Source organism: Prosopis cineraria, unplaced genomic scaffold (genome assembly GCF_029017545.1).
Source record: "Prosopis cineraria cultivar Desert tree isolate PC_DT_omini unplaced genomic scaffold, ASM2901754v1 PC4, whole genome shotgun sequence".
Classification (NCBI taxonomy): domain Eukaryota; kingdom Viridiplantae; phylum Streptophyta; class Magnoliopsida; order Fabales; family Fabaceae; genus Prosopis; species Prosopis cineraria.
Window position 1 is genome coordinate 40,365,927 of NW_026555335.1, and position 21,873 is coordinate 40,387,799.

Here is a 21,873-nt window from a genome sequence, read left to right on the forward strand (position 1 = left end):
TTACTTAATCCAAGTATGACATAAAATATTTAAAAATTAGACAAAATGATTGTATGGAGTTCAATGAAATGATTAGGGGAGTTTAATGATGTGATTACTAGGAGTTCAATGATGTCATGTTTGTGAAGTTTAATGAATATGTATAGTGAGAAGTTCGATAAGGTGAAGTGAAAGGGAGTTCAATGATTGGTATATATGTGTTATATGATATCTATTTATGACTAGAGTACAATGATAAACTTATACATGCCTATACAATGAATATTGCATGCTATAAGATATTGCATTTTATGCACGGCATGATTACAATAGGTGGGAGTTTGTTGTTCATCGCAAGTGCATGGGTCGTAGCAAGTAATATAATGAAAGTAAAGTATCATTCCTTTGAGGATTTGTTTAAAAACAATGATTAAACAAAAGATTAAGTGATATAATTAGGAAAAATTTGATCTTGCAAACTAAACTAATACTAGAAAATAAACAAAAACAATTGATTTACACACTTTAAACACAAATTGAGACCTAAGATTATTTATCTCCATTGCATTTCATAACACTAAAATTACCTCCTCTCATAAATACTTTTAATAAAGATAAGTGTTAATTTAGGGTTTTAAAAATACTTGGACAAATTTTCTCAAGTCACAAATAAGTGTTTAGTTAAATTAGTTACCCAATCTCTTATTACAATTAATAAAACTCAATTTTTTGCTCCAACCCTAATGTGGCTATGCAAGGCTAGCAAGTATATCTCTATCTTACTAGTAAAACTATCGATTTAACATGTAAATATCAAGTTCTTGTACCATGTTATTCAAGTTCTACACTCAACTTAGCCTTCTCAAGCATCAATTAAATAAACCTAATATTTAAATGGTGGCCAATCACTTAGAAGCATTAAGAAAAAAGTAAAATAAAAAAACACACACACACATATAATTAATCACAAGAAGAGAGGAGGAACATAGTGTTAATCCATACAAGGGTTTCAAATAATCTTAGAACAAAGAGTTTAGCTACTCATAATCATCTACAAACTACAAATATACAAAATAATTGGACCCATTTCAAATTACAAAGACTAAAGGGAAGAGGAATAAAAAACTGAAGAAAATGAGCTCCAAATATTTTTAAAGCTTCAATCTCTTGATCTCAACTCTTCCAATGCTCAAATCTTAACACAACCAAGCTCCAAATGTGTTTAAAAGTGAGTAAAATGCGTTCTGGTTCAAGTTCACAGCATATACACATCATACCTAAACATTTTCAAATAAATAAAATGAAGCGTTTTGCTGTTAGCGGCGAAAGTCGTGAGCGAAAGTTTTGACTTTAGGACGACTTTAGTAGTTTTGAACTATTTTTGTAGCTAACAAAAATTATCCACTTTGTACTTGATTTCTTCATCCAAAAGCTTTTCAAAAATATCAACAAAACTCCAGAAATGCTTCTAATCAAGTTTTAAACTAAAATAACATGAAATTAGCCTAAAAGTATTAAATTAAAGCCAAGAATGCAAACCTAAAGTAAAATGCATATTTTCCTAATTTGGGCAATAAAAATATATATACATGAACTAAAATGGATTAGAATTTAAGGAAAATGTGATGAAATAATATGAAATTCTAAAGGTTAATAGAGTTTGCCTTTAAAGAGGAGTTGTGAGTTGAAAGTCCATGTGGTAAGGCTTCCATCAAAGCTTGATGGTTTGCCTGAATTTATTTATACTTATTATCCTACTTATTCGACAAGGAACTATCCCACTTATTCAATAAGGGAATATTTTACTTGTTTAATGAGAGACTCAAACCTAATTAGTTTTTAATTGTTCGAAGAGGAAGCTAGTTTAGGGAGAATGACACCTTACAGTGTGAGATTTGGAGAAAACTGTGATTCACAAGTGAGTTAGGCAACCTTGGTCGGGTAGCTCCTCACATGTGAATGGCTAAGGTAGTCTCATTTTATAGATGATCCTAGTGTATTATAGCCTACGATTTCATGTAAAAGGCATAATGAGGATATAAGAGAGGTGCGATTATACATATAGTGAATAAAAGGCATATGGTTATTTGTGTTGTAACCATAGTGATGAAAATCATGTGATTAATCTTATATCTATGTGAAGTTGTATTATCAAGTTATTATCTCATGATTATATGTTACTATAAATGAGAAATGTGAATAGTATTCTTGAACATGCTAAAATGGTTTGAGAATTATATCTTTGTCACTTGCATTTAGATTAATTGACATGCATTAGTATGAGTTAGATAAGCCTTAATTATTAAGTGGTTATACTCACCCCTCACCCCTTTCTCTTTGATATTATAGGAACTAGCTTATTAGGACACGACCGAGAGAAATAGACTAAGGCTAAGGATTTCGATCCTAAAATTATAAGCCTCTTTTATTTTGAGTATATTATGTATGTAAATATTGATGATATTGCCAACTAAGAGTTTAAATGTGCACTTACTTGCATTATGTGTTATTTTATTAAACTGTGTATTTTTTGCTCTAAGTTGAATACATGTGTAAATTGTGAAATTTAAAAAGGGCTAAACTACTGGTGCAAGTAAGAAGTAGGTAAAAATGTGAATGTTATTGAATGATTATGATGTTTAAAGATTACGATGATTATATTGATGAAGCTCCCCCTTCTATTTTTGTGATTAACGGGTTGAGCATTAAAAAATGTGTTGTATATGATGGTTGTAAGATGTGGTGTATTGCACAAGTTTGTTATGGTTTATTGAGTGTGATATAGGGTGTGAATTTGGCTTTTAGCACTTGAAATATGTATTAGGTATTGAGTTGTGCAATATGATTGAAAAAGAGAAAGTTTTGAAATGGGTGCTTGATTGGAAAATGTTATGATCGTGAGTGCAATGCTGTTAGCTAGAGTTAGGAAAAAGTTCTCTGTAAACACCTCAATCAAACGTCAAATAGAGAAATGGAGCATGTTAAAAGTTCGCCCCCATTATTGTCAAATATGTGCATGTACGCTTGTTTTCTATACTATTTTACTATTTTCAACTTTCATGCAAATGCTTTAACTCTTTTTAGAATCTCATGCTTTTGTAACTAATTAAAATATAATTTTTGACTTGCAAAGATATTTTAGAGGGTTTTAAATTTTGAAAAAACTTAGGATTCTAATTTCTAATTTTACAAACTTGATAATCCTATTTGAAATAATTCCTTGATTACCTTAAATTTGGAGTTATTTGAAAATCAATAAGGGAGACCTTACATTCTTCCCTCAGCTTAGGCATAGAAGAGGGTTCGATTGAGTATTTGATACTAGTATATGTCATTCTTATTAGCATATGTGTTACATATCGGTATCTCCTTCTCAGTTACTCCTCTATGCTTATCGAAGACTTATACTAGTGTATGTGCTTCTTACCAGTATATGTGTTACATATACTGGTACCTCTTTTTTAGTTTCTCTATCGTATATGCTTGTTGTAAAGAACAAGTGAGGTAGGAAAATTAATAATATAGGATAGGGTAATGAACAACACATAGTAGGGTAACAAATAAGTTATTAAAACATTAAACCAACACTTGAAAATTTTTACCCTTCAATATTATAAAAAATAAGTGCAATAAAGAAACTAACAACTGTAATGGGGTAATTAACCACACGCTCTAAGGTTATGAATAAATCGTTCAAGCATGAAATCCTATTGGTATGAGCATGTTTCACAGGTATGAAACTAATTCTTGGAATTCTTTCAAGTCTATATTGAAACAAATAAGTGATGTATGGAAATTAACAACTATTGTTGAGTAATTAACTAAACACACTAAGGTGAATAATAAGTCTTTCAAACATAAAATCATACTGGTATAAGCAAGTCTTACCGGTATGTTTTGCTTGAAAGTTTTTCAATCAATGTTGTGACAAACAATTGCTATAAGGAAATTAAAAACTATCATAAGGTAATTAACCATGCATGCTAAAGTGATGAACAAGTCATTCAAATATGAAATCCTACCAGTATCAGAATAACATATCGGTGTGATAGAGGCTAATAAAGACATATTAGTATATCAAACATACACTGATATGACATGTATGTTTTCTCTGTCCAGTTTTTTGCACATTACCTATGGTTCTTCTTCTATTAAATGATTCTTGTGTAGGAATTACAGCGATGAAAGTGTTATTGATCTTTAGATGCCCTAGTTTTGAATCTCTATTTATATTTTTGTATTTTAAGATTTGTAATTATGATGAATAATCTTTTCTTGAAATTAATTATATATAAGAGTTGATCCTTTGGTTCAAGTCCTGAAGAGATTCCTCTCCATCGATGGAGGTCTTGCTGATTTTTAGACACCTTAGTTCAAGTCCTAGAGAGATTCATCTCAAACGATGAGGGTGTCTGTGATCTTCAGCTTTACTACATGCATCGTTCATTTTCTTGATCTATGCCTATCTTTTTTCTTTCAATGAGGAGCAATGTCATTTGGCTGTGAAATTTAATCTCAAATTAGTGCTTTTGCCTTATAGTGATATATCAGTATTTTTGAGGTCTTCTTTTTTAATATGTATGGTCAAAGGGTCTTTAGCAAAATTTTCCTTTTTTTAGGTTTAAGGGCCCTCTTTTTTATTAAAAATGATCAAGGGTAGAGATGAAAAACCAAGCGAGTCCTAATTTTTGACCTTATCCTGAGGCCTAGCCCTTATTCAAAGGGTTTAGGGTTGGGCCTATAGCCTGCTTTTGAGAAAAATTTAAAAAAAATAAATATTATAATTTAAACATAATATTCTAAAATTCAACATAAAACAAATCAGGGCTTCACATCAAACAAAAACTGAAAAGTTTAAATTTAAGATGTAGATTAAAATTTTCATCAATCCAAAACTGAATTTTCTTCCTCATCATCTAAAAATAGAATATTAAATTTCTCAAATATAGGTCCACTTGTTGAAAATGGAGATGGGTGTTCAATATCAATTATCTCTGCAATTTCTTTTTCATTATTTACAATGAATATTAACTAAATTGTTTTATTATCAAATATATATATATATATATATATATCTAAAGACAAAATATAAAAATTACCATAAAATGGCACAAAACTATTTAACCACGGGTATGAATTAATATTTTCATATTATTTGAAAAGAGGCAAGGATGATACTTTGTTAAAACATGAAAGCTTATGTTAAAGGCTGATTTACTAGCTACTGTAACATACTTAGTGTCAACACTATATTTTGTTCAGGCATTTTTTAAATTTAACAAAATCAAAATAAATTCAACTAAAAAATATAAAAATACAAAAATAAAATTTAATCCTTTTTAGGATTATATTTTCAAAATAAAAAATTAATTTAATTGATAGGGCTTAATTTTATTTTAGATAACCCTTTTTTGTTAGGATTTTATTTCTTTTAGTTCATAAATAATCAAAAAATATAAAAATATACAAAAATAAAATTTAATCCTTGTTAAGATTAAATTTTAACAAAATAAAAAAATTTTGTTTAAATCTTTTAACATTTCTCCTAATTTATCCCAACCATCCAAAGATATTGTGAATTAACTTTTTGAGACCCAATTATTCTTAAATTTCTCTCCTTAAATTTTATTGTTTTTTATTTAAAAAAATATATAATCTAATTTCAAAAAAAAGGTAAACATTAATTTAAAATAAAAAAACCTAATTAATTGCTGGGTGTGCGTTTCACCTACAAAAAAAAACAAAAAAGACGAGAATAGATCCTTTGATACAGAAGAAGAGAAAAGCAGAACCAGACTCTGCCACCAACCGAAAACACGAAATCAAAGCACGTAGAGGAAAGGCAAAATGATAACAGCGCCAGACTAAGGGAGACCAGACGAGAGAAAATAAAAATAGAAGAAGCAGAGGTGTGCACTGAAAAAGCAAAAACAGAAACACAAAACACTAATGCAGAAAGCAAACACAAAGAAACACGACAAAAAAAAGGGAAGCAAACACATAGCAACATGCACACAGCAGAGTAGAGCCAGAAAGCACATAAGCTCTCCTCACACACAAGCTCTTCCCTATTTCTACTTTAAAAGGGATGAAGGACTAAAAGAAGGGAGGAACGGACGAGGGGACCGAGAGAAAAAATTGAGATGAAGAGAAAATTGAAAATAGGAAAAAAAATAGAGCACCAAGACATTACCGCAGATGCAAAAAACTAGACAGAGAAGAGAAAAAACTGGAGGAAGAAAAGAGGGAGAAAACACCAATGAAGGAGAAGCAAAAGACAGTAGACGCAGAAGAAAACCGAAGGAAGAAAAAAAAGAGCATCGAGCTCTCATGAAAAGCTGGAGGAGAAAGCAAAAATAGAGCATCGAGCTCTCATGAAAAGCTATAGGAGAAAGCAAAAACAGAGCATCGAGTTCTCATGAAAAGCTAGAGGAGAAAGCAAAAACAGAGCATCGAGATGAGGAAAACTAGAGGAAGGAGAGACTGAGGATAGACAAAAAAAAAAGAAAAAATAGAGCATAAAGCATAGACGGATCTAAAACTAAGAAAAGAAGAAAGAGAGAGAGGAATTTTTGAAGGAGAGAGAGATAGAGAAGGAGAGTGAGAGAGCACAGCAGCTAGAACAAGGAACGAATGGAGACAGAGAGTTGAAGGTGGAAGCAAGAGAATGATGGAGAAGAGGTTAAAACATGAGAGATTTCTAAGGAATCTGGAATGGAGAGCCTGAGAAGAAAGAGACCTTAAAAAGCTTTTAAGTGAAGAGGAAAGAGAAGGAGAGAGAAAAAAGGCATGCACTGTTGCTATACGTAGAGGATTCCGAGTACGTGAGGAAGAAATACCAAGGAACATGGTGATCTCAACCTATATAATGGATTCATCTTCACCAACAGCTGCAACAACACTCATAGAAATGACTCCTAAAGCCATCGCCTCATCACTCTCATTCAGAAACTTAATTCCATGAAGAAGGAAATCCTCGGCATTTGTTTCAGTCACTAGATACTATGTTGTGCATTAGGAGGGAAGGTTAGCCGATCTCATACTGGTTAGGACATCGGTGTAAGAAGCATAACCTTAACATCATCCTCGCCATTATCTCTGACGTCTATCATGCTGCCATTAAAGCTCTCCATAATCCAATGCCATCGAGATGAGGTAAGAGAACTTCCGGCAAAGGCAGAGATTATTGCATGGTTAGAGAAGACAGGGATTGAAATGTTTAGATTCAGTGATCACATAATGGGGATCCAAGGCCATCTTGAATACGCTCTTTCTTGTTTAAAATTTTATACTTCTTTTAAAATTTCATATGCCTGCTTCATTCATTCAAATGATCATATTATTTTAAAAAAATTAAAAGTATGCATATGTCTTCTATAGGACTATTGTTTATTCACAAATAATTTTAAGACATTAACTTCATTTTGATTTTTATAGGAAATAAATTAGGTAATTAATGGTAGTGATGGTATGTGAATCTTGTTAATTTTAATTGTTGGATACTATTACCACTACTCTCATCATTTTCTTTCGAAATTCATATCTAAGCATTAAACCAATTTGAAAAATTTTAAGGAACATATCTTCAAGTCAAAAGAGGAGTAAAGTGTCAAAATAGTTTCTTTCTCTATTCCTTTGAATGCTAAACTCATATTATGCACCGACTGCAAATACAAATATTTTAATTACTAATTTGTAGTGTGAGATTTTAAAAATCTCTATAGGTATTTAAAATAATTTCATACCATGTAAATCAATAAAATTTCGTAGGTATGAAGATCAATCTTGTAGGTATTTATATGAGTTTCAAAGGCCTATTATTAAAATTAATTCTCTCTTTGTACTAAATATTTAACTCTCATGTGAGATTTTAAGAATCTTTATAGAGACTTAAATTAATCACATCATCGCATGGGATAATAAGTCCTCACAGATATAGTGATTTTTAATTTTTATAATAAATAAATTATTTTTTGTAAATAATCATATAATACACAATTTAAAAAATTAATTAACCAAATTAATGTATTTAAATTGTAATCATATTTATCAATTATAGTTTTTTAGTCATGTGAGATTTTTGAATCTCCGTAGACTTCTAAAATAATTGTATTATCGTATGAGTTAATAAGATTCTACAGATATAACGATTAATTTTTTAAAATATATATATATATATATATATATAAATTATATATTAAATTAATTAAATTAAAGATATATTTAAATAAATTTAATTTTTTTATTGTATGAGATTTTAGAATTTCCGTAAATATTTAGGATAATCATATTATCGTATAAGTCAATAAGACTTTATAGGTATGATGATTAAGAATCTTTAAAACATATATACACACACTTATAATATATTATTAATACTTAAAAATATATATAAGGATATAAATAAATATATTAAGTTGCTGGATTCTTTCATCGTGTGAGATTTCAAAATCTCCGTAGATATATAGAATAATTGTATTACCGTATGAACCAATAAGGCTTTGTAGGTATAGCAGTTAGAATTCTCAATCATAAAATATAAAAGAAGAATAATTTTAAACTCTTTTCTTTCTTTATTCCAAAAACTCAAAATTGAGAAAATAATTAAAATTAAATTACTTCTTGAAATTTAAAACACATATATTAAAATTTTAAAAATTGTTTTATTTGTAAAATAGTGAATTATTTCTAATTAATTTCTCTTCAAAAATATTTTCACCAACAACTTTCAAACCTGAAGTATGTGGACTTTGATTCTCATCAAAGAGTATGTAGGCCTCACAGTTAAATTCTGAGTCAAGTTCTCCCTCATAAATAAATAAACATTTCTCATTTAATTCTTATCATTTTTGAAACATATGAATATAAAAAGGGATAATTAAAATGATTATAAAACTATATTAAAAGAGCATAACAAACTTCAGGTAATTGTTCTGACGAACGAGTGTTGTGAGTTGCCTAACACCTTCCCACACTTAATTGACTCCCGAATTTATTCTCTATTTTCATAGACCATCCTTATCTTCCTTTAAACGATTTCCCAAGATTTACCTTAAAATCTTGGTGGCGACTCCTCATTCTGTATTGTTCTCACTGTGAAGGCCGGGACCTCCGCTTATGCGCCATTCGGGTCGCATTTTTTGAGTGCGACACTTAGAATATCACATGCTATATTTAAAAGATTGAGAAATCATTGTTGATTAATCTTCTATAAATACAACACATCTAATTCTAGAAATCGATGACCATTAAGGAAAGCTTCTTTCAAGTGATAATCTAATTTAGATTTTTCAATGAAAGAGACATTCCTACTCTTAAAATTAAGCAAATCCTACATTTAAAAAGATTCATAATCTAATTATATGGTGAGTTTTTAGTTTTTTTTAATTGTAATAGAGTTTGGAGAACTACTTGAGTCTGAGTCTTTTTTTAAAATATCAATATTGGGTCTAAAAATTCAGTTACCTTAAAAATCATCTATTTTTCAAACTTAAATTTTTATTTAAACAATATTTTTAGGTCTGATTTTTATTTTCAACTTTAGTCAGGTGTCTTAATGAACTTTTCCCAATAAAAAACCAACGGTCTCGCAAAAACCGGGGGAAAAAAAAGAAAAAAGAAAATGGATTCAAACTAAAAGTGGGCATTGCTTGGTAGAATGAACGGCATACTCACACGTTAGCCTGTAAGGCAGGGATGCAATTTGCACCTAGTAGATTCTACTCTAGATTGTGAAGAATTTGGAAGATGGCGCTTCGGCTGTGTCCAAGTTTCAGCCATCCTCTGATTGCTTCAAGCGTTTCCGTCGGAAACACTAGCCGAATCCGCAGGTGTTCGATTCGGAACTGTATCTTGGAACCCAACGAGTCACGCAAGGTATTTCCCTCGTTTTCATTTGAATCACAACGGTGTTCGGTGGCTCAGAAACTCGGAGAAACTAAATTTCAGTTGGAATTTCCTGTTTTCCCCTCATCCCCCCCTAGCTCCCCTCAGTTCTGAATAGTATGTTTTAATCTTGCAAACGAGAGGTTTCGTATGTTCTTTGTAGTTAGATGGTGCTGGCTCCTCTTTATAATCTCGAACCTTGTTTAAATTTCAGTCTGAACGTTTGGAATTGTATTGTATTAAAGGTAAATGAACATTAGACTTGGCTAAACCGTTTGTACTGTAATTAAACTGTTTCCTGACCAAGTTATTCAGCTATTACATCGTCAGTATCTTTTAAAATTATGCAGCTAGTGCTGGAAGTGAAGGAGAAGCTTGAGAAAGAATACCCCAGCCTCCCTTTAGGTAGAAATGGAAGAGATGACGATGATATGATACTTTGGTTTCTGAAAGATCGCAGGTTTTCTGTCGAAGAAGCTGTTTCAAAGTTGAGTAAAGCCATTGTATCCTTCACATAAGTAAATCATTGTAAGATCATGTGCCTAACTATGTGTGTTTAGTTTTCAATTTACAGCTGGCGAAAGTCCATTTGGGGGTCTAACTATTTGTTGCATTTGATAAAAGTACATTCTGAATGTGGTTTAAATGTTCTTTTGAGGATTATCCAAATGGGCCTCAAGTCTGGTGATTTGTTGATTGTGTAGGTCTCGCTGCCCATTCAAGTACTTGGGTGAGCGGTAAAAAATTGCATGCTCAAAAGTTAACAGACCTAGAAGTATCTCCCTCAAATGTGCCATCGCATCCTTTATATGTTTTAGTTTAGGCTTAGTTGATCAAATTCTTTTCATGTTCACAAAATTTATATGCCTTCGAGTTTTCCTTCTACCCTGTAAGAAATGGCGTCAAGAATTTGGGGTATCTGAATTGTCTGAAGAAAATGTTAAAGCTGTAGCTCAGACTGGAAAAGCATATGTGCATGATTTTCCTGACGTTGATGGCAGACCTGTGCTTGTCGTGGTGGGATCAAAGCATGTTCCCTTAGTAAGTCTGGAAGTTGAAGGAATTACTCTCAATTGCATTGCATTCTACTTCAAAAGCTTTGTTAACTTAATTGGAGACACTATAAATATGGTACAAGCCTGCGGCTGAAATTTGCAATGCTTTATAAAATGAATATGCCTTTCACTCTTCTTAAGGAAATTTTCATAATTTACATTTTCCTGGTTATGAATGATAATTTGCATGAGCTATTGTTGTCTGAGTAATTGAATTTGTTGGTGTTATTTTCTGCAATGTGTTTATATTTGTAGCATACTGATGGTGTTTGTCTAAATATTCTTTGCCAATTAGCAAAATTGTTCGTAATGAGAAAAATAAATAATTATGTCACAGGAATTTGATCCTTCAGACGACGAGAAGCTGTGTGTCTTCTTACTTGAGAAGGCATTAAGCAGGCTTCCAACTGGTAAAGAACAGATAATTGGCATAGTTGACCTCAGGGGTTTCAGAACAGAAAATGCAGATCTTAAATTCTTGACCTTCCTGGTAAGATTTTCTAACCAGCTGCTGAAAATGTTGCTCAAGAGCGGCCTGTATTGTTATCATTCAATATATGCCTGTGATACATGTGCTGGTTTTTCTAAGCCTACTGAAATCATTGGCTTCATTTGATGTAAAACAGTATAAGTTGATTTAATATACAAAATATACCAAAGAGATGCTTGTTCTTGTTAAACTACCATCAATATTGAGCTTATAAATTGTAATGGTAATGGTGATTATTTCTCATTCATGGAATTAATTGCTTTTATGCTTTTCTGATAAAAGATACTTAATCTGCTTTGACTGTTAATTAGCCATCAATTTATTATATACAAGCTCTTTTCAATGCTACTTTTATCTCATATAGCACATGGCAGAATTAACAATATGCATTACACTTGGATAAATTGACAGCTGTAGTTGCTAGAAGCAAATTGTAACAAGAGTGTCATGGACTAAATTTTTATTTCTTCTGGCAGTTAATTTTTATTTCTTCTGCCAGTTTGATGTATTTTATTACTACTATCCAAGGCGAGTGGCCCAAGTACTATTTGTGGATGCTCCTGTTGTGTTTAAGCCGATTTGGCAAATGGTCAGGCCCTTGTTAAAATCATATGCTTCTCTGGTAAGTAGTACCCATCATCTTTGTGTATTTATGGATATGCACTAGAAAATACATTTATCTTCTTGTAATGAAGATTAACTCATGGATCCACTATTATCTTTCTCAACTACGGTGCACAAATTACTTTCTACTTTGTTATAATTGTCTCAACTTTTTATGGCTGATGTTCTCAAAATATTGGAGTTGGCTAGGTTGGGACGGGGGTAGCTTGTAAAATAAAAGTTTATGGTAATTGCTGCCTGTGGTGTTGGCTTAGTGATGGCAGCCTACTGTACCTCTAAGGGTTTCTCTCAGGGTTGAACTTTTGGAGCATCCCTATTAGACGCAGAGAGTCCAATTTTTAAGTTGCGATTCATTCAAATTACTTATTGTATGTCGCCAGTCAAATCTGTAGTGAACATTCTCTCATGTCTGCAGCCTGTTCAGTCGCTTTCTCCATCTACAAAGGGAATTGAAGGGGGGTAATTGGGATTATGGGTTTGGTTACTTACCTTAAATTATGGACTATCAGTAATTTGGTATAGCATAGTTATTCATTTGGGCTGCGTATCTAACTAGTCCTGCATTCAAACCCCTCTTGTCCCCTCTTGCTGTGTTTGTCCTGCATCAACTATGCAGCTTCATTGAGTTAATCAGAGGAATCTTATTCATGTTAATTGTGTAATACGGGCATTGAAGGTAAGATCCATGGCTCACATTTTGATCGATTTCCATGTTTTCTTGCATTAAGTATTAAGAGCGGCCGGTTACAAAATTAAATACATCTTGGTTTTCTTTTGCAGGTGAAATTTTGCTCTGCAGAGTCTGTCAGGAAGGAATATTTTACACCAGAAACACTCCCTGCCAGCTTTGGAGATTGATGGGGCTTTTCATGAAAGGAAATTCTTGTTTTGGAAGATACACAAAGTTGCAGCGAACTGTACGAACTCTATAGCTTTTGTGTTGCAGTGTCGATGTCCATATGTGGAGTGGCAGATGACACCGGTTTTCCTCCCCTTCCTCTCAAGACATTGATAGATTTCGTTACTGTCAAGAGCCGCTGTTTGGCATCCATATCCCTTGTTCCTGATAATTATGTTAGCAGTCCAGATTTTCCACGGTTTTAGGGTAAAAGGTAACTGATTTTATTTGAAGTTGTAGACATCTTACAAGGTTGAGGATTCAAATCTCATAGTTGGAAAAAAAATCATGTTGAGTTGAGTTAATTGAGCCGATAGTTTTCAAACGTTTTCACGTTGCACCAGACATCGTGTATTAAATGGAAAACAAGAGTTGTCAGTACCTCTTAAGGATAAGATTGTATTTATATAAAGGCTGCAGAGTGCTGACCATTTCTATTCTTGCTTCACCAAAGGGGTAAAAATTACAATCTGTACCATACCACATTCTCATCTACAGCTGGCGTGCAGAACTATTCAGTCAGATTTGGTTCTTTATATTTCATGTAGTAATATTGCTTTCTTCCTAAATGAAAACAAATGACAGGATCTTCGCTAATATGAGTATGCCATCAGTGTTACAGTTGAGGCAAAATGGAAAACTTTGCCATCATTGAATTCGGTACAAGGATGCACAATTTATGGGTACACTTATATGAATTTTATCCAGTGATGTTGGTAATGTATGACAACGTTGAGTCCTCGTGTATCAGTTTTAATGAGGGCTAATGTAACTCCTTCCTAGGAGAATTATCTTGTAATTATTTTAAGAATACAATTTTTTTTATAGATAATTCAATTACTATTGGTTAAAAAGACTAATACACACACTAAACCATTTTTTCAATGTAAGGCCACAAAAAGTCACGTAGGGATTTAATCCGTGTATGTCAAAGTATATGAAGTTTTTGTACTTTCCATTTTAAATTATAATTTCTTTATAGTTATAAATTTCTTCTATACTATAGTTATTTAAAATTTTAATCACTTTAAACATCTTATTCTCTTTATGGTTTCACTATTGATATCTCTATCATTTTTATATTTTCTTATTTTTCATCGATTAAAAATAGAAATAAATTTGTTATTTTTAATTTTTTATTTTCATTTTGAATATTAATTTATCTCTTTTTTTATTTGAAATATTTTAGATTATACAAATAAAGAATTTTAAATATATGGATCTCAATTGTGTGAATTAAAATGCAAGATTTTAAATTTTAAATTCAAATTCAAATCCATCAATCCAAAACCTAAGAGTATTTCTACAAAAATCACAAGCTAGGTTAGGATGAAGGAAAAAGTCGTAAGAAAATGAGATGGTGAAAAAACTAAGAGTAGAAATTTACAAAAATAAGTGCTAGCTTGGGTTGACAAGAATACCTATAGTGGAGTCGTGGGTAAGGTAAAAAGGTGGTTGGCTAACTGAAAGACATCTTCTCTTGCACTTGTGGGACAAAATATTTTGATTAACTCTGTTACCTCTAGTATACCCATTTATACTACGCAAATGATGAATCTCTCTTGGCTACTTGTGAAGAGTTAGATAGGAATAATCGCAACTTCCTTTAGGGTATTACTGATGAGTAGAGGAAAGTACACTTGGTTGCTTGGGACAAAATTTGTAAACCTAAGAAGAATGACGGCCTTGATCTTAGGCATGCGCATAAGCAAAACCAAGCTTTTCAAATGAAATTGGGTTGGGGCTTAGTTAAACAGTGAGATGCCTTCTGGGTTCAAGTCATTTGTAGCAAGTATAAGTGTGGCTTAGATGTGATTCCAAGGGTTGAAAAGAAAAGATTGAGCTCTAGCATCTGGACTAGTATAAAATTTAGGAGTCAGTTCAGTCTGGAATTGTGATGAGTGCTAATTGTAATGATGTCTCGTGGAAATGGAGCAGTAACGGTCAATTTTTTGTCAAGTCAACCTATGAATCTTTAGACCCACCTCCTACTAATTGTGATACTACTTGGAGGAAGATTTGGAAGCTGCAAATTCCTAAAAGATGTAAGTCTTTTTTATGATTATCTTATCATAACAAGTTACTTACTAATGCAGGTAATAAGAAGTGAGGAATCCATGCGGAGGATAGATGTGGGATCTACAAGATAGCGATGGAAGATATCATACATACACTTAGAGATTGTCCGAACATGAGAAGATTTTAGTTAGATAGTCTAGACGATGGTGATAAAAGGACTTTTTTTGATATCAACCTGCAACGATGGATTAAACAAAATGTTTGGTCAATGACAACCACACATGGGGTTCCTTGAAGCTTTTATTTTGTGATAGCCTGTTGGCTTATTTAGAGACGAAGGAATGAGATGATTTTTCATGATAAAAACACTTCTAATGCTTCCATTAATGCACAAATAGTTGCCATCATTAATACTTTTATGGAGTATTGAATTGAAGTAAGCTTAAAAGCACTATGTGGAGAGAATAGGATGGGCCATTACTTAATGGCTTTTGGAGTCCACCAAAGGATGATTGGTGCAAGCTTAATGTGGATGGTGCTTTCTCTACTTATATGAATAAGGTCGGTTGTGGTGGACTGATGTGTAACCTGAAAGGGGAGTTTGAAGCAGGATTTATGTTTAAAATGAATGATGGAAATTTGCTTTGTGCTGAGCTTTGGGCTTGCTTGTAGGGTCTTAAAATGACTTAGGATTTTGGCTTTAGAAAGCTCATACTTGAACTTGATTCATGTGAAGCCATCAAAGTAATTAATGGTATTGATCCCCTTGACCATTTGAACATCAATTTTATTAGTGAAATCAAATCGTTGATGGCTTGGGATTGGGCAGTGCTTATTTAGCAGATTTCGAGGGACACTAATAAAGCTGCAAACCTTCTTTCCAAATTAGCTTTTTCTTGTGTTACTGGGTTTCACCCTATCCTCTCCCCTTCCCCTGAGTTAGTAGCTATTTTAGTGCAAGACATTAGAATCTTTTTTTAGTTTGCTTTTCCTTGTGTATATAAAAAAGAAATTTACAAAAATAATAATTTTTTATTATTTTTAAGAGTTTGTTCTCCTAATTTTTTCTTCTCTCTGTTCTTCTCTCCATCCTAATGGAGTGATTGTGTATAAATTGTCATTTAATGCATAATGAGCAAGTCAATATATGCATATATTCACTTTACAGATTTAGATTTGGTAACTAACTTAAGTACATTTACTAAATAAGTGTTTAGTATAACATAATAACATTGGTTTGATTAAATCAAACAGTTGTAAAAAAAATTTTGTCATATACTATTTAAAATATTAAATTTTAAACTTTTGGAAGGGATGATATCAGTAAGGAATATTTTAATTGTGAAAATCATTTTGAATATTTAAAAGGAAATGTGTCTTAATAATTTTTAAATATTAATTAAATTTAACGACTATTTAACCCACTTACTAGGTCCAAATCCTTAACTTTACACGCTAAGCCATTTAATTGGCAGCCAATAAAGAAAAAACACTAGTATTCTAGCAACTTATGAATGATCAATCCTGTCCAAGATTTGCTATTATTCTCGCTCCGAAATCCAAATAATAATGGTTTCTTTTAAAGTTCACATGGCATGACTGTTAAAGTTCTTTGGAAAATAATAAAGTAATTCAAAATAATAAAATTGAGGAGAATATTTATATTTAATTTTTATTTTACTGTTTGGATGGGAAGAAAATATGAGATGAAAAAAATTATGGGAGAAAACAGGGAGGAAAACAATTCTTCTGTTGTTTGAATAATGAAAAAAAAGTGAGAGAAAAAAAAATGGAAAGAAAAATAAAGCATGAGACCTGCCCATATTTTCTTTCCATATTTTCTCTACATGAAGTGATTTTGAAAAGAAATTCTTGGTTCCACATCTGCCCTCACCTCTCTCTCCCTGGTAAAACCCCTACATCATGGTCACACCTTCATTCTAGTTCACTTACGCAAGCTTTCCAGTGATCTAGTCTCCACCTTTGAACTCTCCTTCGATCTCCAAGGCTTCGAACTCCATTTCTTCTTTTAGACCATGAAAAGTGTGCAAATTCATTACTGAAACCAGGGAACCAAGAGTACAGTAGCAAAAGCACAAGTATAAACCAACGGCAAACAAAATAACACATAAAAGAACAAATTTAAAAAGGCATAAGCCAATTCCTTCAAGACTTTGGACTCTGTTTCAAACCTCCACAATTTGAGGACTTGTATATGCCACTTGATTTAAGATGAAATTTCTGTTACGCTGTTTTTTTTTATTTATTCCTTTTCACTTGGTGTTTATTTAGTTCTAAACAATCCTTTCTTTTATGTGCTCTAGTTGGTGTTTAATATGGAACAATCTCTTAATTTTTTTTTTCAAAAAAGGAACAATCTCTTATTGCTTATCATTGATTTTTTTAAAATTTTAAATAGAAAATTATCCATTTTGATTTTTTGGCTATTATATTTTATGTTAAAAAACTATTCATTTTGATATTTAAGTAGAAAAATATAAAAATATAATTTTTGGCCAAATATTTTTATTTCAAAATATTCTAATGGATTTTAATATTATTTTTTTAGTGTATTTTAATGGAACAATGACATAATATATCCTTTGTTCAATAAAAATGATATAGTATATCCAAATATAAGAGTACTATTTTCATTTTGATTTTTGCCTATGTTTTTTTTTTGGTAGTTTTCTCTATCCATTCAAACATAAAAAGTGAGAATATTATCTCTTCAGATTTTTTTTTCTTTATTTTTTTCTCTTATTTTTTTTTTCTTTTTAACTTTTTCTTTTATCCAAACGGAGCATTAACACCGTCTAAATCATTCCTTGTCTTTATCAATGAATTTGAAGGCCGACGTGCACAGCGGTATAGCTGTAGATAAACGACACAAGTTTTGATGAGACCAATGGCAGATACCGATGCTGAATTGCGGCATCTTGCATTTCAACGCAAGAGACACTTCTTTCTTCGTGGCTAAGCGACGATGAGGAAGGAAGCGATCGGGTGTGTGTATGTGGCGGTCAACGTCATGTCTTTAGTTTTCGTATGTGGTGCGATCGAGTCTCCACAGTACACGGTGGTGCACCTGGAGTCCGATTTCGAGATCAGGCTCTACAGAGACTCCGTCTGGATTTCTGCCCCCGCTCGGGACATTTCCTTTGTAAAGGCTACCTGGAATGGCTTCCACCGGTAATTTTTGTTTAAACTAACTATATTTCTCTTCGATTCTGTTTATTTCCACTCTGTTTAGTTGATGATGGACCTTTCCCCCTCTTAATTTTTCAAATATTTATTGTGTAGTTCTTTTATATGATTTCCGGAAAGTGTAGGAAATTTCTTGGACCTTGTTCGGTTTTCTCATCATACTCACTTTTCAATGTGCCTACTTGTGAAATATTCTATATCCAGGTTGAAAATTGTGGATTCTTCTTCTTGTTTTTTTTTTTTTTTGGGCAAGCATTCACAAGTTACTGTACATTCAATCATGAATATGTTGTTGACCTTCAATAAAAACACGGCTCTTGCCTAATTGATTTTCAAACATGGTTTTAGGCAAAATTGATATTGGTTGAACTCAAGTTGGTAGAAAAAATCATGTTTAACTTTGGTTTTGGAAATTATATATTGTTTGGTAAACCAAACAGGCACTCTGATTTTAACCCCTATAGAGGTATGTGCCAAACTGCTACTGAGCTTTCAGAAAATTTATGTAAATTCAGACGTTTTGAAGTGAGATTATTATATCTATCCACTTGAGTGTATTAGACAAATGCTCTGTTCAGACAGCATCTGGTGTCCAGTAGATGTTTCAATTCAAGGGGGATAAAAAGTACGGAAGAAAGTGGTTTTCTTGTGTGGGGTCAGTGTACCCTCTGCTGCAGAAGACGCGGACGTGTTGACTTCACCATGAACTATGGGAAAATGTAGATACACCACAATTTTTTTCGCCCAGCATTCTATTCTCAGTCCTAGTTAAAATGGGAGTGAAGATAGTAAGTGCGGGGGTGGGAATTTTTATATGGAAGCAAACTTTGTCCTTGACACCAAAAGAAAAAATTGTAAATGGCTTAAAGTTGAATGATTGGTTTTTTACCCTGCCCTCATGGCCTCATTGAGAGCAATCTTTCTACTTCCAACTTTCCCTTGCTATTTTTCACCTTCCCTGCATCTTTCTTCTTTCTTAATCCAATTACCAAGCAAAAGGAAAGTAAATGCTCTTGAATTTTCCATTTCCGCTTGCTGAACCAGGAATTGGAGTGAAAACCAAACGCTTTCACTTTTTAACTGGTCTCAATCTGGCTTAGCTTCATACCTCACAATATGCATGTAACACCTGGTTAAGTTGCAATTGTTTCTTTTGAAAAATTCTCTTTAACGATGTAATTCTAGTGGCCTTGTGACATTTCTCTCTTTTCATAACACCATGGATCTATCTCTTTACAATGCTTGTAAACATGATGTGATCCTATTAGAAATGATGGATCAAAACTTGTAAATTTTTTGTCTTGAAGGGGTGGAAACTGGAAATAGGGAAGGAAAAAAGTGTATGAAAAATGCTCCTCTGGAAACAGTTTTTACCACATAAGCTTTTTTTGTCCTCCCATTCATCTTGTGTTTCTTTATTCTTAATAGCATTCATGCGGAGAGTCAGGTGCCTCTCTCTCAAATTGGAATGAAATATAATTTCATCCTCATACAAGAGTCATTTTTGGATCTTGCAGGTTGTTCCAGTACACGCAAGGTGCTAACCTCAACTTCTCTCGAATTGCAATGACTACTCCTGTCCTGACGAGCATAGTCCCTGGAGCAGGTCCCCTTCACTCATCGGCCTACTTTGTTCGTTTTTACTTGCCTGTAAAGTTTCAAGCTAATCCACCACTCCCGCTTCCCCAACTGCATATCAAGCCCTGTAAATGGGACAGTCACTGTGTTGCCGTCAGAAAGTTCTCTGGATATGCAAGGGATGACAATATTGTAAAGGAGGCAGAAAAGCTCGACATCAGCTTGAGCAGATCTCCATGGGCAAATGCTACTTCTTCCAAGGGTTACTCAATTGCCCAATACAATTCTCCCTTGCGTATTTTTGGGCGTACAAATGAGGTTTGGGTGGATATTGACGCGCCAAAATTAGCAGGTTGTGAATCGGTTGGCGTTGCAGCATATTGAATTATTGCAGAAAGCTTAATTCCATTTGCACGCCAGATCAGGTATATCTGAGTGCCCATAGGTTCCGCATGCCTGTATATATCAATGTAATTGCGCTATAAAACCTATAATACACTGGCTTATTTGTGTAAACTATTGTAAATGAATCTATAGCTAAGGTTCTTACTCGATCCCTTTGTTGAATGTAAATGAGTATTTTCATTTAGCCAGAAGTAAAAAGATTCTAGCCCCAGAACTTCTAGTAGGCAGGCTGCGTGGTGCAAGATTAGAAGCCAAAAGCAGGGCTGAGGCACTGGGGCAACAGCGTCTGTACATTGTGTTCAGAAGGCATGTTCACCTTCCAACTAACGTTTGCGTCGAAGACAACACTCGAAAGTAAGTGGGAGCATATTGTAGACTGTAGAGAGTGCCTCTGCAGTGAGAACTGTTGGATCCCTTCCCGTAGGAAAACCTATATTTAAGATCTTCACAGTGCTATGCCTTGATGGCATTAACCTCGAACGTTGTCCCAATACTGAACCACCAGTAAAAATGATGGCATGGCACGCCCTTCCGTTTTTGTCCTTTTTGTTTTTTCGTTTTTGTTTTTTTGGACTCCCAGAGATAAGGCTTTAGAAATTGCCAGTCTAGAAGGACAAGGGAGAAAATATTTGGCATTGGATAAGAGTTGGTTGAAATTACAGGGAGAATAATAGATAGGTTTTTTCAAATTAGGATTAAATTGTTAAATTTTAAAAATTTACAAGTTTATTTTTAAACTTTGCAACTTCATTTTGATGAATTTATAATTTATTTTTTAATTTTAATATGATTAAAAAATAAATAAATTTATTTTCTCTATTAAAATTTGAAACATAATTTACAAATTCATCTAAATGAAATTGTAAAATTGAAAGTTGAATTTTTAAATTTTTAAAATTTGGCATTTTAAATCTAATTTAAATTAATTAATTTATTTGGGACCTTTCTTTCATTCTCTTGAAATTATATGAAGGAAAAAGAAAAAATAAAAAACAAGGTAATGCAATGGACACTCAAAAGGCTGCTGTGTGTGAGTGAAGGTGATATGCACTGCTGAAGGGTAGCAATATATTATGTAATTGGTCATGAGATGGTTGAGAACTCAGCTCATATGGCATTTGAATTCAATGTGAAGACACCTGCCGAGTGCAAAGCATCAAAATGACATTGAATGCCTGCACGATCTATTCCTATAGTTACCACTAAAGCTTCAAATGAAATGGCAAAAGAAAAATAGTGCTAGAGGGCTTATCATCTAATTTAACGAATAAATGAACGTGAATGAAGGTTGAAAATATAATAAGATATGTTTAATAGAAGTTTTGGTTTTCGGAAATAGAAGAAAGATTAAAAAAAAATGATGAGATCAGCATATATAAGATTTAAACATTTATATAAATAATCATTTAACTTTAAATATAAGAGTTAAACATTAAGAAAGTTCGTTAAGATAATTATTTGTAAAAAAAAATACGCATTTGCTTTTCTAAAATACCATCTTTAACCATTTACATTAAGAATTATCCCTATTAATAAAAACCCCTTTAAAAAAAAAACAAGCAGAAGAAGGAAGAGAATAAAAACCCTTTTTAATATGTTCATGATTTAGGGGAAAAAAACTATAAAGTTTAGGAGACAAAATAGATGTTAAGATCAAATCAAACCTTTCAACCAGTTCTCACGTCTATGATGGAAGGAGTGTGTGTGTGTGTGTGTGTGTGTGTGTTGAGTGT

At 32.6% G+C, this 21,873-nt stretch overlaps 2 protein-coding genes across 3 annotated transcripts; both read left to right on the top strand.

The window, feature by feature from the left end:
- The first annotated feature begins 9,611 nt into the window (after positions 1-9,611).
- Positions 9,612-13,368, top strand: LOC129308216 (CRAL-TRIO domain-containing protein C3H8.02). 2 transcript variants are annotated; one of them, XM_054949260.1, is made up of 6 exons: positions 9,618-9,855; positions 10,215-10,367; positions 10,759-10,905; positions 11,257-11,409; positions 11,909-12,031; positions 12,814-13,368. In XM_054949260.1, exons 1-6 carry the CDS (start codon positions 9,727-9,729, stop codon positions 12,889-12,891), a joined length of 783 nt encoding a protein of 260 aa, XP_054805235.1. In that variant the 5' UTR covers positions 9,618-9,726; the 3' UTR covers positions 12,892-13,368. The 2 variants fall into 2 exon arrangements, with proteins under 2 accessions (XP_054805236.1, XP_054805235.1); XM_054949261.1 differs by lacking the exon at positions 11,909-12,031 and having other exon boundaries at positions 9,612-9,855.
- Positions 13,369-17,850: 4,482 nt separating this feature from the next.
- Positions 17,851-20,324, top strand: LOC129308252 (uncharacterized). The gene is made up of 2 exons (XM_054949315.1): positions 17,851-18,142; positions 19,675-20,324. The coding sequence occupies exons 1-2, from the start codon at positions 17,937-17,939 to the stop codon at positions 20,117-20,119; spliced, it is 651 nt and encodes a 216-aa protein (XP_054805290.1). The 5' UTR covers positions 17,851-17,936; the 3' UTR covers positions 20,120-20,324.
- Positions 20,325-21,873: the final 1,549 nt, after the last annotated feature.